Source organism: Triticum aestivum, chromosome 4A (genome assembly GCF_018294505.1).
Source record: "Triticum aestivum cultivar Chinese Spring chromosome 4A, IWGSC CS RefSeq v2.1, whole genome shotgun sequence".
Lineage (NCBI taxonomy): Eukaryota > Viridiplantae > Streptophyta > Magnoliopsida > Poales > Poaceae > Triticum > Triticum aestivum.
In genome coordinates this window covers 747300967-747318182 of record NC_057803.1, presented here as the reverse complement: position 1 = coordinate 747318182, position 17216 = coordinate 747300967, and the positions used below count along the sequence as shown (strand labels likewise).

The following is a 17216-nucleotide window of genomic DNA, read 5'->3' as shown; positions in this document are numbered from 1 at the left end:
CATGGAGGGTTGCTTATTTCCGCGTGGTTGACAAGACATATGATCAGATGTATGTGTTTGCCGTTCTTGCATGGAAAGATGGGCTAGAAAGGGAACTACAAATTGAGTAAGAGCTCTGAAGAAGCATGTAGCAGCATATTAGGCTGGGATTTGTATTTCCTTGAAGTTAATGTAAAGGATATTGATGATTTGTAATTGTCTATGTGTGTATGATAATACTTTTGAACTCCTGTATTTGCTACTGTTCAGATGTTTTGCCAATTGTTTGTACTCCTGTATTTGCTATTGTTTAGTTGATTGTTTGTTCCGCAGCTTCATCGTATAGAGTTTCACAGTTGGTATAGCCTTTTTTTTTTTGCGATGGCAGTTGGTATACCCTTGGGACTCTGTATTTTCTGTTATCCAGTAGAGTACTGGATGTGAGTAAGAGGAAACCCATACACTGACTTAGGACTTTGAACATTAGTTTCAGGCTGATGCTCGTTGTATTTGTTTGGAAGGATCATGGCATGCACGAATGGTGCATATGAATATAGGATGACTCAATTGTGTAAATTTTGAGATAGAGCCCTGGCTTTCTTTTTCAGAGCGTTTTGATGTCGTATTGTTGGTCGCTAGTTCTGGCATATTATTGTTAGTAGTGTTCACCTCTGCGGAATTCTGCTACCTGTTTTCAGAGTTGTTGTTGATAACTGCTCAACTAGCACTTTGATATATGCGTGCCCCTTCTCCAGCTGACTGGACCTGCTCTGAACTAAGGCATCTCCATGGGCCAACCTATGATTCTGCCGCATAAAGCATCCATGATTCTGCAAGCCTACACATTTGAATTTGATTGTCTACAACCAACAGCCGTTCCCGTGATGACACCATATCAAACCCGTTTCAAGGGCCACTATAAAAAACGTGTATATGCTTGCAGGCTAGAACAATAGCAGTCACAACTCACAAGTGTTGTTGGCTAGGTTCTGTCGTCATTCGAATGTCTTTTCTTTGTCGTGAATGGTTGCAGCATGACACTATGGACCTTCGATTTAAATTGAAATGTGTACTATTGCTGAAGTTGATACCTTTTTTTGACAGTGTCGAAGTTGATATGTTGCTTGTTTGCAAGTCATAAGATTGTACATGAGACCGGGTGGCAGGCCCGGTTAGCAATGTCAAACTTTGAATATGCAATTATAAGTAAGATTATACATGACAGATGTGGTCTTAATGTGTGTCTGCCCCCTGCACGAAGTGGAATTCTAGGTGATCAGCACACATCCCTTAATCACTGCCCTGTAGCTTAGCAGAGTATCTTCAGGAAGAAACTAACCTAGCTAACACCATTGATGGCTGCTATTGTTCTAACCTGCAAGCCTATACAGACCAACTGTACCGTTCATAGTAGCCACCCCCAAAACGGCTTCGATATTGTGTGGTCATCACGGGAATTGCTGCAGGTCGTAGGTGTCCTCATGGACCGACTCTGTAGATGCTTTGGTTCAGTACATGTTCTGCTGATCACAGGTTGGTCGTCCAATGCACCTCCAGTCAATGAAAACAGGGCAAGTAAATATAAAAAGTGACCTCCAGGATGATGTTATGCCAAATACTAATTGCTAAGTCCTCGCCACTAGCAACAAGGGAAACGAGTAGCTGAATTCTGCAGAGGTGAACGCTACTGACAACAATAAATTCATGTGTGTGTGACTGTCTGACTGATCCTGCCAAAAAAAACACAAAAATTATTCAGGTAACACCATCACGTATACATCAGAAAGGATGGATGCGGCTCCTACTCGTTCACCTGGTTGATAAGTGTTGTGGAATGAGATGATCTGGATGTTGTTGCCATCGAGGACAAGCCCATCCTTCACTTCCCCTTCCCAGACAACAAGGTGGTCACTCCATCGAGCATGGCCACTTTCCTCACCTACAGCCAACACAGCGGAAATCAATCAACCACCCCAAGAACAGATCACCTCACCCTCTCCTTACGCCGAGTGAGATCTACCCGAATCTATGCATTAATCAAAAGAGGTGGAAGACGACTAGGAAGCGCATCTTCACCTCATTTCACTTGTGCTTTATCGAATGAACGCAACTGCCCCTACAGTCTCATAGTCTGATGCAAATACGGAATGCATTCCCCTAGTGCAGAAACACAAAAGGCTAGGAACAACCTGCAAGACAAACATAATGGTTACCGAAAATCTAAATCTGATGATCAGGGTAGACGAAGCACATTTTTCCTACAACGCTATTAAAAATGAACCTAAACTGCAATTTACAATTAGTATCGACACATCTATATACGTATTGATGGGAAGAGGTTACATTTAGTACTACAGCCTATCAGCAAGTAGCGACCATCCAATTTAGTAAAATAGTTCTGTTCAGCATTTGCCCAAGAGAAGACCATAAGTTTGGTCAGAGTTCAATATTTTGTTGTTGCTTCAGTGGGAATGATTCCTAGAGTTCAATATTTTGTTGTTACTTGAGTTCTTGCTCATTTGGAACTCTATATGCTGGGAGTCTGTTTGTCCTCTAAATGTGTGTATTTATGATGTGACTATTGGTTTCAGATTACACGCTGTTGTTCATGAAATTTCAAAGAGGATTGATGAGTACTTACTGGAGAGTAGGATGCATCCTGCAACACATGGCTCCACTCCACAACTTCCTCAAGGCTAATGCATTCAAATTCAGTTCCTTAAAACTAGATATGCCAGGTGTCTTATTATTTGTGTGGAATGCGTTCCAGGTGAATCTTGCAGTGCTACCTGGGGACATCACAAGAGGCTCCATGTAGTATCTGCTGTTGTTAGCTAGGAGAACATGTGCTGTGACTGTTGTTAGCTAAGGTTTAGTCTTCTTTAATGTTTTTTCTCCTAAAAAGAATGATTCCACATGGATCCAGATTTGTTGTCGCCAATGGCAGAACAATAAGTTTCAGCAATTCAGCGTTAGGCTTTTGAAGATATAGTATTATCGTTATAGCATCAAATTTAAGATGTTGGGTGCTAGTATGTTAGGTACCTTGCATTCAAGCGGGAAGTTTGCAACCATTTTCCCTTGCAACCATCCTCCCTTGGCTTTGGGGCATCCTGAGGCTTTTCTTGCCAAGCAAAAAGAAAGCAGAGCATACACTTCAAACTTCAAAGTACCACAGAACATAAGCTCTGTCAATATCAGTTCATCAGCTGAGCGGACACAAACAGAAAAAAAATATCACTTCAAACTTCAAAGTACCACGGAACATGCCACTTTACCTTTTTTCACTTGGGTAACATCCTCACTGGTGATGTATCTGAAAAAAATAAAGTATGCGCCCGATACAATTCATGAAAAAAATGGAGATTGACACAACAGCTAAATTATTTATATTCAAGCTGACACAAACAGCAAAATCTTTCATAGACCCACCATACAAACTAAACCACAATTCGCAATCAGTATCTACACATCTACTCATGGGGGGAGGTTACATTCAGTACTACAGCTTATCAGCTATTCTGCATTTGTTAAATAGTTGTGTTCCGCATTTGTTATCTCCCATCAGGTGCCCAAGAAGACCATAAATGGGCTCTACCGCAAATACTTACAGTGGCAATACTTCCTAAGAATTGAAGATTTTGTTTCCAGAAACATGAACTGTTCTGCTGCCAACTTAACTCAATATTGTGTAACGAAGGAAATTATTTTCGCAAGTTCCAGATGAGCAAGCACTCCAAAGACTAACATTATTATAGATCCAGCATAAGGTGTTACTTCGCATGTGTGAAGCAGTCAGGAACACAATAAACAGTGTTTCTGTAGCATTATGAAAATCTTCCTGTTCTCAGAATATGCAACCACATCATGCATAGATAAAAGCAAGAACAAACACTACTACGAGAGAAGGCAACATTTTGATATAAAGGTGCTCATTGCAATCAGGGGTGTCTCATTTTGTTACATTTTCACATGAACAGTGTTTTATTTTCCACATGAACAGTAGGGAAGGCCTTTACTTTTTGCTTTTTTAGAAGTAACTAAGGCACTTGGCTTAGCCGGCGGCCTTACAGGTTATAGCAGGTGAGAAGGCCACCGAATCGGCCAAGCCCACGACCGCGGCGGAGTCGTTTGAAAGCCATCTGCATGGACGGCCTTTGCTGCGGATCATCGACAGTGCAATCCACACCCAGTCTGAACACGGTCGCCATCTCCTCCATGTACTGTGCTTGATCTGGGATGCCCTTGTCCACAGCAATCTTGAACCGTTCCAGCTTCTTTGCCATCAGTTCACTGCAGTTGTCACGAGCCCATATGGCCAACTGACCATCCACCCCATCGGCCACCCGCCCTGTGACAAGCTCCAGCAGCACCACACCAAGGCTGTACGTGTCTACCTTCTCCGTCAGCTGGCTTGCAGCCCTCCCATATTCTGACATTAATCATTTATATGACTAGTTAGTAAATGACCACACTAGTTATAAGATGGAATTTAAAAAAAAAATCACTGCATGCACCGAACCGCCACCATACCTGGAGCTGCATACCCGAAGTTACCAAACACAGTCCACGCGATAGGCAATGGTTGGTTGAGCCCGGCCATGTTCATCTGTGCAGCACCAAAACTGGCTATCACGGCCTTGAAATTATGATCAAGCAGGATGTTGGTAGAGGTGATGTTGTGGTGGACAATGGGTCTATTACATCCGTGGTGTAAGTGGCGGAGCCCTTGGGCCACGCCAATGGCAATGGCCTTCCTCTGCGGCCAGCTCAGCGGCAGGTCACCCTCCTCTCGACGGTGCAGCCACTGGTCAAGGCTGCCGTTCACCTGGTACGTGTAAACGAGCAATAGTGCATTTTCCCTCTGGATGAAGTGTAGGACGTTGACGATGTTGTCGTGACGGATGCTGGCTAACAGGATCATCTCCGACTTGCAGCGGTTCTCCAGATTACCATCCACTATTCCGTCCGAGTTCTGGAACTTCTTGACAGCCAGCGTAATCGGGAGACCGATGCCAGCAGTGCCCTGAACATGGACTAAGTAGAGTTGTTCGTCCTCCCCTATCCTTGTGCTAGCCCACATGCTTCTCTGATTATTTTCAGTAAGGCTGTCAACTATGCCTTGATCATTGAGCACAATAGGCAGCATTGCCACAGGATGGTTGGTGCGCCAGAGCAGCCGTGATCCAGCCATTTTCAGCAGCCCGCACAGGAAGAGGTTCGCTTCAAAGGTGCTCAACCTGCACACGTATTTTAAGTATGAGAGATAGAGATGGATGCATCTTTGTACACCTGTTTTAAGTTTGAAAGCCAAAAGTTGACAGCCATGACAAAGATCAGAAAATCTGAAGAATGTTTGGGCCTTTTGAAATAGTTGAGGATCTTCCTTCAAGCTTTGAGGGAGAGACGACGAAACCTTATGGCTGCACCTACTATCACTCTTATGGCTGCAACAAGACATGTTTAACTAGTATATATTCAGTTACTAGTGCAAATACATGGTAACATTCAGAAACCAGCCTCTGAATCTCACCTGCTGCTGTAGAGTGGAGAGGAAGCTATTGAATTCATGGCTTGAAACAGAGAGTGAGCAAAGCAGTAGGAGGCATCAAATTAGTTGAGGGGGGAAAGGAATTTGACTGTGGATCACCGGCCGTGGGGATGAAGGCGGTCAGAGTTGGAGAAGAAGGCCGCAGCATGTCCGGCTTCGGAAGCTCCAAGCGGCGATCCATGAATTCGGCTTCGGAGAAGGTGGATCCGCGGAAGTCGTGGTGCCGTCCGGCCGACGCCTCATCGGGCCGTACGTAGCGGCGGGCGCGCGCTGCTCTCCTGCACGGCGCGGCGTCTCCTTGGGCGGCCTCCCACGACGGGTCAACGGCACTGCTCGCCACCCTCCTCTCGCTTGCGCAACCAAAGCCACGGCGGGCGGGCTCTCCGGCCTCTCCGGCTTCAAACCGGGAGGGAGGCATTCCATGGTCTGTGTGGAGATTGGGAAGCACGGCGGCGGCGGCGCCGGGAGGAATGGAGCCCGAGACCGAGAGAGAGATGAGGTGGAGGTGAAGGTGGCAGTGTGGATCCATAGTCACAAACTGACCGGTGGACCCTGTTTGTCTCTGGACAATTTTTTAGATTTGAGTACGTATGTAGCAAGATATAAAAGAAATTCCATAAGTTTCCTTTATACTCCCTTTGTTCCTACATATAACTTTTTCTAGACATTTCAAATAAACTACAACATGAGGATGCATATATATTTATTCATTTTTAAAGTGTAAATTCACTAATTTTGCTTCATATATAGTCATATGTTGAAATTTCTAGGAAGACTTATACTCCCTCCGTCCCAAAATTCTTCTAAGACAAGAATTTTGGGACGGTAGAAGTATTTGGGAACGGAGGGAGTGGTATTTTGAAGGGGACCCGCAAGACAAAATGCGGTACTGGACTGGTATACAAGAGCAAGTGCAATGAATCTTTTTTTTTTGCAGAGAACTTCGAGCTTTATTCAAACAAAAGTGTTTGCTGGGCAGTCAGCCATGAGGCTACTGACCAGAAAACTTGGAATTTCAGAGATCCAGCTCTCGGTTACAGACACGCTACATGCCCGTTGCGCACACAAGTGCGCTGGACCGTTAGCGGATCTGCTTACATGGTTTATAACAAAAGAATCAAAACTAGCAGCAAGCTCCTCAATTTCGTAAAATACTGGTGCCACAACAGAGCGACTGTTGAGGCGAGTGTTCCAGAGATTAACGATCTCTAGACAGTCGGTTTCCATCATTACTTGTGCATAGCCTCGTAGATTTGCAGAGATAACTCCATCCCGCAAAGCTAATGCCTCAGCAATCATCGGATCGGTGACCCCCTGCAAAGGTTTGCACCATACGCCTAGAAGCGCATCCTTAGAACGAGCAACTCCTCCCGCTCCGCTCATTCCAGCCAAATGACGAACGGCGGCATCGGTGTTGATTTTTACCTGGCCCGATTCTGGTGGCCTCCAGCCATGACCTGGCAAGAGAGCTGCCTGCTGTTGAGGAACATCAAGCAAGGCCAGAGCTTCTCTGGTGAGTCTAATAGAAGTCACCGGATCATACTTCTCTCCATCATGTGTGTACCTGTTGCGAGAACTCCAAATCGACCACATAATGGTGATTATTGTTGCGCGCTCCTTTTCACTGAACATAGAGCCGCATAAAATATCGCTCGCCCAAGAGGAGGGATGAAGCCTTGGCAGTTTGATATCCAGCACCAACCTAGCTTCTTCCCAGAATCGTCGGGCATGTGAGCAGTGTAGCAATGCATGCTCCAGATCTTCCTCTTTGGCCTGACAGACTTTACATAAGCTGACATGTCTGATATGCTTGTGCAATGAATCAGAGGCTGCTGAAATACAAATTGATGCTCTGGATTGATGTAGCTACTGAAATGAGATGTTAGAATACTGGCATGGATGCTCGAGTACTACTCGTACTGTATAATACTACAGTAATAATAATACAGTACAGTTAGAGTACCTGGGTTCGGATCAGTGGCTGCCGCTGCCGCTTGCCCTTGCGCCGGGAACTCAAATACTAGTACTACGAGTCAGTGGTTCATGACGGTGTTGTAATCTGTACTGTACAGTATGGTGTATAAATAGGTCATGTCGGGTCGTACAACCGATGACTGAAACAAAATAAAATAACAACGGGTCGGCACGACGCCTGGATCGACGTGGGTTTCGTTCACGATACGCCCCTATAAAACCGAGACGAGACCATGTGCATGCCTTCCCTTTAAGAAGAGTGCTGTTGACCCTCAAAAAAAAAAGAGTGCTGTTGGTTGGTTGTAAACAAAATAAAATAGGGAAACACTTTTTATCAGAAGTCTGAAAGGACGCATTAGTCAGACCAATCGTGAAACGTTGATGTTTTCTCATCACACGGCTGAGATTGCTTTCATAAATCCGTGATGTGTTTCCAAACCCAGCTGATTTCTTGCCACGTCCCACCTATAGTCTCTCCCGCATTAATCTTACCTTCCTCAATCACCCCACCCGACCCTCGTCCCCATCTCTCCTCCCCTTGTCGCCCAGATCTCGCCGCCATGAACCAGCCACCCCGCAGCAGGGGTGGCCGTGAGATCCAATGCGCCAGTTTGCCGTTCCATCCGGGGGTTGTGCCTGGCAATATCCACAACGTGCACGAGCGAGCTGCCAACCCCCGTCGCCCTCCTGGTCATCTGCTCTAGGTTCGGCCACGGCCAGTCCTCGGGTCCACCTCGGCAGCGTCGTCTTGGTTGAGGAACGAAGGCAGCATGCGAAGAACAATTCAGGATTCACTCGCCTCCCTCGCATGCAGCAATGATACCAAGGTATTTAGTCCTCTAATCTCGATTCTTCTGTTCATATCAGGGTCTATCCGACATGTATTGGTCACTATATCATCTATGAATTTTGGTTAATTCCGTTAGCACATCACTATGATATGCATCACAATCTTGACAGTAATATAAGATTATTAGTTTCCGTTACACTATGAATTTTCCATGCTTCCATCCAAGACTAGTTATGTTCCCAAAGTACCATACTCATGCTTCTTTGTTGTGCAGCATCTAAAGCGCAATATAGATGCTCCTGAACTCTATACAATTTGCTTCTATAGGTTATAATTTTTTTATATATCAATTTGTATGTTGGTAACACAAAACATCCAGCCCTTTGCTGGCCACAGCACTAATTTGCTTCAAGCTTCATTAATTTATGCTTCCAACCGAGCCCCATGTTCTATGTCATGTCTCTTATTGTCATGCATACTGCAAATGGAGCTTCCAACATCTCGATTCATGTGCTTGTATAGTTTCTGATCCAAGCTTCCTTGATTGCTGCTACTTAATTCTTAATTTATTTTTGCTTCTCCTTATAAGAATCAAAACTGTTCATGCTCCAATAATACTGCATAGTTGAATTCACTGTAGGGGCTTTGCTATGTATGGATATGGAATGTCAATCCTTTGTCATGCTTCCTAGAAGCTTCATATGTACAGATTCTTCAAGCCACTTCATTCTAGTTTTTGATGCATACATTTTCAACTGTGTAATTAGCATTTTCATTCAGAGCATTGCTTGAAAACATCCATGCTTCCAGTAAAGATCATTGCTTAGCATTCATGCTACCTAGGTGCTTGTTGCATGCTTCTCATGTACATATACAATTATAGTCATGCATCCTGATTTTCGTATATTTCTTTCTAGTCTGTCTGGAGATTTTTATTTGTCTTTTTTAAAAACACACTTCATTATTTAGCCTTTTCCAATCTAACAGTAATGCATACATATTAAACTGTTGATGCCTCCTTCCATATTTATTTTTCGTTCTATATCCGTCCTCGGGTGCTATCTTCGCCGTCGTTTTAACACTGTGCTTCCATACTTAACAAAATTAGGATGACACGATTCCCAATTCATTTACTAGTGTATGTAATGTTTGCTTCTGTTCTACTTTATTATTGCTTCAAAATGCCAAATTACATGCTTCCCACATATTGCTGTTCTTCCACACTAGCTTGCCAAACATGCCTTGCTTATATGCCTCCAGTCAAATCTTTTATTGCTTCTGTTGGAACGGTGATTTGCTTCAAGCAATCAGGGGTGATTTTGACGGAGTTGGAAGCACTACCTCGCGGAAGCAAAATTTACTTATGTTTGAAGCACCACTGCATGGACGAGTGACTTCTTGAAGCCGACGGAAGCTGACTGACGACTTGATGGTGCGCCAGAATAATGTGCGCCTTGAGGAGCTACGCCAGATACAGCGACTTGATGGCCACATTGTCACATCACGTACAACATCAAGTACGAAGCTAGTAGGAGAAATTACCAGTTTGTCTGAGCTTGTATTCAATTTAAATTGTATGTGCATGGAACTATGGAAGCATAATTTGCTGCCAATGTAAGCAAACTGAGCACAGTTTTATAACTTATTCCCAGACATCCCTGTTGTGTTCTTATTGGTTAAAAACAATTATCTATTTGATGCAAGCAATTTTTTTGATGTTTGTAAGTGAAAAAAAGAACAATATATAACTATAAATTTCTATCAAATCACAGCAAATTTGATTCTTCAAGGAAGCCAATTCACTAGTCGATGGAAGCAACTTTCACCGTGGAAGCAAAATATTTAAATAACACATATAAACCAGAAGCAAGTTCGAATAATAGTGGAAATAATATTTGCTTCCGAAGACCCTCATTTTTTTTATTTGCTTCCGAAGCAAACCTGTATGGAGACCAGGAGCGATGAGCTTAATTTGGGGGCTAATTTCACACATGTACAGTTAAAACTGGATTGGCGTGATTTACGGAAGCATCATGGAAACAAATCGCTATTAATGCATATCCAAACAAACCACCTGCACCCTCCTCTATTTGTGGGTCTAACTTGCAAATTGAACGATTAGCTTGCTACTAATCCGACGGTCTACGAGTAGTCTGATAGGATGCAAACATCAGTAGTCTGATGCCTAGTACTGCCCAATAAAATAACAACGTGGATCACATACATTATTCCCACGTACGTTCTTCGTACGTACAGCACGAGACGACCCTATAAAACCGAGACGAGACCATGTGCATGCCTGTGGATCGTACGAGACGACCCCAACAAACCTTAAAAAATGTACTCCCTCCCATCTGTTTCTACACACACCCTATTGCGTCAAGTCTCTGCTCGGTAAAAACAAAAACAGAAGAGACCGCGCCGAACCCGACTGGCCCGGCAGCCGGCACAGCTGAGTAATCATCTTGTTATCTCAAAAAAGAAAAAAAAACTACTACAGGAACGAGGGTTTTTCAAATGTGATTTCCTTCTCATTGTTTTTCTAAAAGGAGGTTAAGATCCCCGGTTTCTGCATCAATTGATGCATACGGTCATCTTTATTTATTATTCAACAAAGGTCTAACAAGAACATACATCAAGCCACCCGAAACCACCACTCACACCTACAAAACTCGATAATGTGGAGTGCTCTCACTCCCCGTATCTAAATCCGGTGTCGTCGTCAATCCATCCGCATAACGTATCGGAACCAACAGCCGATGCAGCAGACCTAAAACGTACACCACATGCATACGTTCTAGACGCCGACATCTTCATCAGACCGCTGACCCATCTTGAGGCGAGAGATTCGCATCATCCTTGACAGTCCGTCCATCCGTCGACGCCACCATGGCGCCCAACGGTGCCACCGCCACGCGCTCGTCCATCCAGACACGAAGATTCTGGAAGATCTGTCGTGTGTAGCACCTGTTGACCAGGCATGACACAATGTAGCACCTGTCGGTCAGCCTTGACTTGACATCTCCACCGAAAGCTTCGTTCAAGACGAAGCCGCTCCACCTCCTGCCTCTGACTTCCAGCGCTGCTCCACAAACGATGTTCCCAGGAGAGAAAACGTCACCGAAGTACCGCCACCGTCCGATCTGAAAGACTAGGTCATAGGGTCTCCCCCGGAGCAGCACGAGTAGGTCGACAGTAGTTACACGACGATGCCTTCATCAAGGTAACGACACAGAATACCGCCATCGCCTCGGTTTTCACTGGCAACTATGGCTTCCAGACTCGCAGCCGGAGCTAGATGACGGATCTCGAGATCTGCCCATCCAGCGTCAGGCCGACCACCTCTAGCGAAGGAGATGGCCACCACCACTGGTCCTACCACCTGGACTTGCAGCCATGGACCTCATACCGGTCAACCGCCCTGCAACCAAACAGTAGACATCCAACCACTACTAGGAGAAAGCCTACTAGTAGCGCTTGAAATACCTATAGTAGTAGCGCTGGGTCCAACGCTACTGCTAATGCCCTACAGCTAAGTTATAGCAGTAGCGCTGCCCTAACCAGTGGTACTAGTAAGTATGGTTAGCAGTAGCGTTGTCCTGACCAGGGCTATTGATAACTATTTGTAGCGCTTGCACAAAGCAAGCGCTTCTGCTAGATGCTTTCCAGCGCTCCTGCTAGATGCTTTCCAGCGCTACTGCCAGTATTCCTACTTTCACATATTTATACCCTCTCTACGTATTTATAATGTATTTGTATAGGCTCTATACAGTAGTTTCATCAGATCATTCTAAACATACACTATTCTCATCATATCATAGACATACAGTAGCCTCGTCATATCATTATCATCATCATCATCACCATCATCATCATCATCATCATCATCATCATCATTCAACACAAATATCATCACATCTCGAAAATAGCGATACACAAGTCATGTCATGTCTTGAATAAGTGCAACTGCATGGCCATGGCACACACACACACACATAAGTTTCATCATCTCTATCTAAACCATGATGTAGAAGAGAAGAGCGATCAACATGAGGAAGAGCGCGACTATGCAATACTTGAGGCACCGGCGGTCCCGCCCCCGCTCATGCCGGAGCGTCCACCTCAAGTAACTACTTTCTGCTTCAGCTCTGCTGTCGAACCCTTTGTGGCTAACACCCGGGTACCTGTCCACCTGCTTCAGCTCAGCCAGGTTAAGTCCTCTTTGGATGGTTTTTTTTTTCCTTTCGCGGCATTTATATGGTTCCATGGATTTTGTACTTTAAATGAATGGAAGTGGGTAATATATGTTGCCGTAAGTTGAAATCTTGCAAGTCAGCAAGGTTGTACTACTACATTGAGATGTGGACTGAATGTGTCTGTCTGTCTAGTGCAGAGAAAGCTAGCGATGAAAGTGAATCAAAACTACTCCCTCCATCCCACAATATAAGAGCGTTTTTTACACTAGCGTTTTTTACATTAGTGTAGTGTAAAAAACGCTCTTATATTATGAGACAGAGGTAGTAGTAAGAAACAGAACAACTGACTGTACAATGCTGGAATGCTCGGCGATCAGCACACCCGTCCATCCAGTGTACTCCTGCCGTAGCGCCGAGCAGCTAGCCGGGAGATCCTCCCGACGGTCCAGCCATCCCCTGACCGGCTTTGGCCTGTGCTCATCTTCGTTGTTTCCGTGCCAGGGAGAGTACTGAAAGTGCAGAACAGGTTTGTGTGTCTAAGAGTGGTAACCTTCAGCTGAATTGCCGATGCCTGTTTTTCTTCTCCGTGTGCAGAATTCTTGTAGCGAGCTGTGAGCAACTATTATAACGTCATGCTGCAGGGTCAGTCGACACTCATAATCCACTCCTTGTCCTGACTGGAGCTTCTGCACTGAGTGATCAAAGCGGTCCGGAGAACAATGGCTGACTACTGTTAGGTGTTAGCTAAGTTCAGTCCATCTTTTCATGGTTTTTTGTTCGTCAACAATGGTCATGGACACGGTTCTCCAATCGCGGGACCGTCAGTGTGGCGATAGGTAATCGCTCAAGCTTTGGGGCGTCGATTACCACTCTTCCTCAAGTAGACAGACAAAAGGTACACCATCTTTCAGAAAGAAAAGAAAAAAGACAGTTCTGAACTTGTCTGCACTTCCACTCTCACTGGCAAGGAAACAACAAAGATGAGCACAGGCGAAAGCCGACCATGGATCACCAGGAGGATGCCACTGCTTGGCTAGAGGGAGGGAGATACGCCGGAAAGGTAATCGATGGGCGTGCTGTTGGCTATCTCTATCAATGTTGTTCTTGGCGCCTGGGAATGGGATCAATCAAAAAGAAAGAAAATGAGAAAAAGCTGATTCGGTGATGAACTCGCAAACTTTCACCCTGCTGAAATCAACATGGGTGAGTGTGGGGCTAGCAGTAGCAGGTCGGACGTATATGATTAGTTTGAGGGGTCAAGTTGAATACTTCCGCTCCGGTGCAACCCCCTTAAACACATCAACGGATAAAAAAATGTGCATCCGATAGGTATTGAACACAGGACTTTGGACACTCAGGGAAATGAGCCAACCACTATACTAACCAAACTATAATGACAAAAGAGCAGCGCCGTATATTAAGACTATTAACAGCAACATAGTTGAACATTTTTTTGAATTTTGAACGTGACTTTTTTGAACGCAAAAGAAATTCCAAATTGATTTTTAACATGCATACAAATATTCCGAAAAGTAGAACAGATTTTAAACTCTGAATAAATATTGAAAACCGAGATTTTTTTTTGAAATTCTGAATAATATTTGAAAACACAAACAATTTTTAAAATCTGATTTTTTTATCTGAAAATGCGACCATTTTTTTTTTGATATTTTCGAACTTTTTTGAAAAATATGAATAAATAAATAAATAAATATGCTGAACATTTTGTAACATTGTGATTAAAAAAAAGAGTAACCTTCTAAAAGGTTCTAGGCTGGAAAACTGGCCTGGTATCAACAGTTAGGGAATTCTTTTCAAACCATAGTTCTCGCATAGAGTATAGAGAGAGTTTGAGAGATCAAATAGTTTGCTTGTATTTCCATTTTAGAGCTTCTCTCTAGTTCGAATACATAGAACTTCCTTCTTAGAAATGGAATACCTTCACCTGTACAAGGCACAACCATCACTTGGTTAGGTTCTGGGCTTTGAGAGGTGTTGGACTTTGCTGCGATGAGAAGAAAACATTGTTCTTGTAATTGCGTAATACTACAGTCTTTCACCAAAAAAGAATATTTATACATTTTTTTTCATCGAGCGTCCTACCTACCCTGTGCTGAGACCATTCGTCCGCCTGGCTGGCACCGCCCTGACGCAAGCGCCGTGATATAAATAGCTCATCGGTGGCCAGTTTACCATGTGCGATCCATGAACTCAACACATTCGGGGGGCTGGGTAAAGGACGCATCGGTGGGCACCTTCCGATCGATTGCCAGGTACTACTCCACTCTTCTGTCATGTTAATCAAAAGCAAAATTCCCCTGCGAAATATTTAATCACAAGCAAAATTGATCATTTTACTGGTTTTATATTAATAATATTAGTATAATACTGCTTTGCTTCTTCCGTCTCTTTTTTCCTTCTACTACAAATAATCCGCCGCTCGCACTAGACAGTACCGTTTACTGTTACTGTTCTTTTGGTATGGTGATGAAATCTCTCACGCGTGTCCCGCCCGGCACTGTTTTTTCAGTCGAATCGGTACTGTCCTTTGCGATCTGTGTTGTGTACGGAGCACATACCTTCTTCTGCCTCGGCCTCCATCTCCGCTCCACCGTCAAATGACTTTTCTAGCTTGCATATTACACGTCCATTCTACTCCCTCCGTCTTAAAATATAAAAACGGTTTTAATACTACACTAGTGTAAAAAACGTTCTTATATTATGGGACGGAGGGAATACTATAATATATATTTTGGTTTACTTTGATCAAATAGTCGAGGAGTTCTATTTATACTAGCACAAATGCCCGTGCGTTGCAACGGGAGAAACAAACTCTCGCACACCCCTAGCGAGCCATCCATGCTGTCACTTCTCCTCTTCGTCATCATTGCCGATGATTGTCACTTGTGTACCTATTTACGAAAAAGGTGATCAATCCTTATGCGGTGAGCTAGGTCATTACACTCTACCATGCCGATTTCATGAGTCCCTCCCTACACCAACTTTAAAGCAGCGAGGTGGTACTATTTAATAAGGGAACAATCTTCGTATAGCACACATTGATGTCCTAGCACGATCGGTCGCGTCCTTTGGTCTTGACATGCAACGTCTGGAGTTCGACTTATGAAGACGCTTTTTTTTTTGTCTAGGCTGGCTCCATGTAATATTTTTGCCTAGGCCGATTTTGTTGTTGTTATGTTCTAGTCGAGTAGGCCCAATAGCTAAAGCTCCGGCCAAGGCCCAGAGAGGCGATCCAGATGGCAGGCAAAGTTGGATCGAGGATGCAGCGTAGGACTTCTATAATTACCATGACGGAACGTACGTGAACGTGAAAATCCACAAAGCGAGTGTACGTGGAAAATCCTTTTAAGCGGGACGAAACCAAAAATATTACCTTGCTTTAATAATAGGTATAGCGGGATGAAACCATGAATATCACCTTGCTTTAATAGTAGGTATAGATATAGATATACAATACTAATAGATATGATAATAAATGTCTTATGACGAATCTTGGTATTGTCTATGTTTTACATTTTCACCCGCAAAAAAAGTATATGTTTTACATTTCCTCTCTATAAATTTGGTAAAAGTTTACCAGGTTTGATTTTAAGGAAAACTGCTCCATATATTATGGAATGGAATTTTGAAAAAAAAACTATACTACTCTGTTCCATCCCCCATTCTCCTCCATGGTAGGTAGTCTGTCGTTGTTTGGACCCGGAGATGATGGATGCAGAGGCTGCAGACGCCCTCACGAGACGGGCTGCTCGCCGGTCGGCATCGTTCTGGAGGCGCGGATCCCGAATCCGTCAACGCTTGAGCTCCCGTGCCCGTATTGCAGCTTCCTCTTCAACTCCGACCGCGCACCTCCGTCTCCACGGCCGGTGATCCACCGTCAAATTCCTGTTGCGCACCTTCATCTCCTCTCCCTCAACTGTTTTGATGCCACAGCCCAAGCTCACAGCCCGATGTTGCCCTTTTGTCAGAATCTCCCACAAAATCATTAAACTTAGCAGCTGCTCACCCTTTGACCAGTTGTTCGTTGGCCACTGAATACTACGTAGATCGATGAAGAATATGGCTTTTTATCGGTTAACTCATTCTGCAAACAAATTTTGCCTGCATTCGCACCGCTGCGCTGGCTTGTCACCATCCCACTTCCGCTGTCCCTTCGCCCGCTACCATGTTCTTTCTAAGCCAAGCGTCTGTTCTGTCACTGCTCTGCTGTCTGCTCTGTCTTTCTAAGCCATGGATCGAACAGCCCCCACGACAGCAGGTGAGATACTATGGCCGTGCCAGCTGCCAACTGAATTCTGGATGTTATCAGTCATGTGATTTGCACTAGCGACTGAATCCTAGTAGAGCGGGTCTTGTTTCTATCTTTTTGAGGGAACCTCGTGAGAGGGCAGGGAGCTCCCGCATTGCATTAAGAAGAAGAGAATTGGTCCAGTTAATAAAGGGAACCGGACCCAAAAACCGTACATTTCAATCACAGAAATAAGTTCAAGGGTGCAGGACTAACTTGTGTTGAATATATATCAATAAAATTATCATCATTTCACTAATTTGGTGATCCTTGTATCATATATGAAGAACCATGAAAAATAAACTGCCCATCTGTAAAAATTAGCAATTGCCATAGTTTGATTGTATTAACTGAAAGAACTTCCTGAACTATTTCAAAGGCACACAAATTCTTCTATCTCACTATGTTTTGTTCCTT

The 17216-nt window shown here is 44.1% G+C and overlaps 1 protein-coding gene across 4 annotated transcripts; it reads right to left on the bottom strand.

Moving 5' to 3' along the window:
• Positions 1–1092: 1092 nt before the first annotated feature.
• Positions 1093–6051, bottom strand: LOC123088566 (leucine-rich repeat receptor-like protein kinase PXL1). 4 transcript variants are annotated; one of them, XM_044510774.1, is made up of 7 exons: positions 4513–6051; positions 4051–4411; positions 3258–3295; positions 3025–3167; positions 2056–2168; positions 1793–1918; positions 1093–1709 (listed from the first exon to the last, which is right to left on the bottom strand). In XM_044510774.1, exons 1-5 carry the CDS (start codon positions 5438–5440, stop codon positions 2073–2075), a joined length of 1566 nt encoding a protein of 521 aa, XP_044366709.1. In that variant the 5' UTR covers positions 5441–6051; the 3' UTR covers positions 1093–1709; positions 1793–1918; positions 2056–2072. The 4 variants fall into 4 exon arrangements, with proteins under 4 accessions (XP_044366709.1, XP_044366710.1, XP_044366711.1 ...); XM_044510775.1 differs by having other exon boundaries at positions 1093–1703; XM_044510776.1 differs by having other exon boundaries at positions 3025–3098.
• Between the last annotated feature and the right edge of the window lie 11165 nt (positions 6052–17216).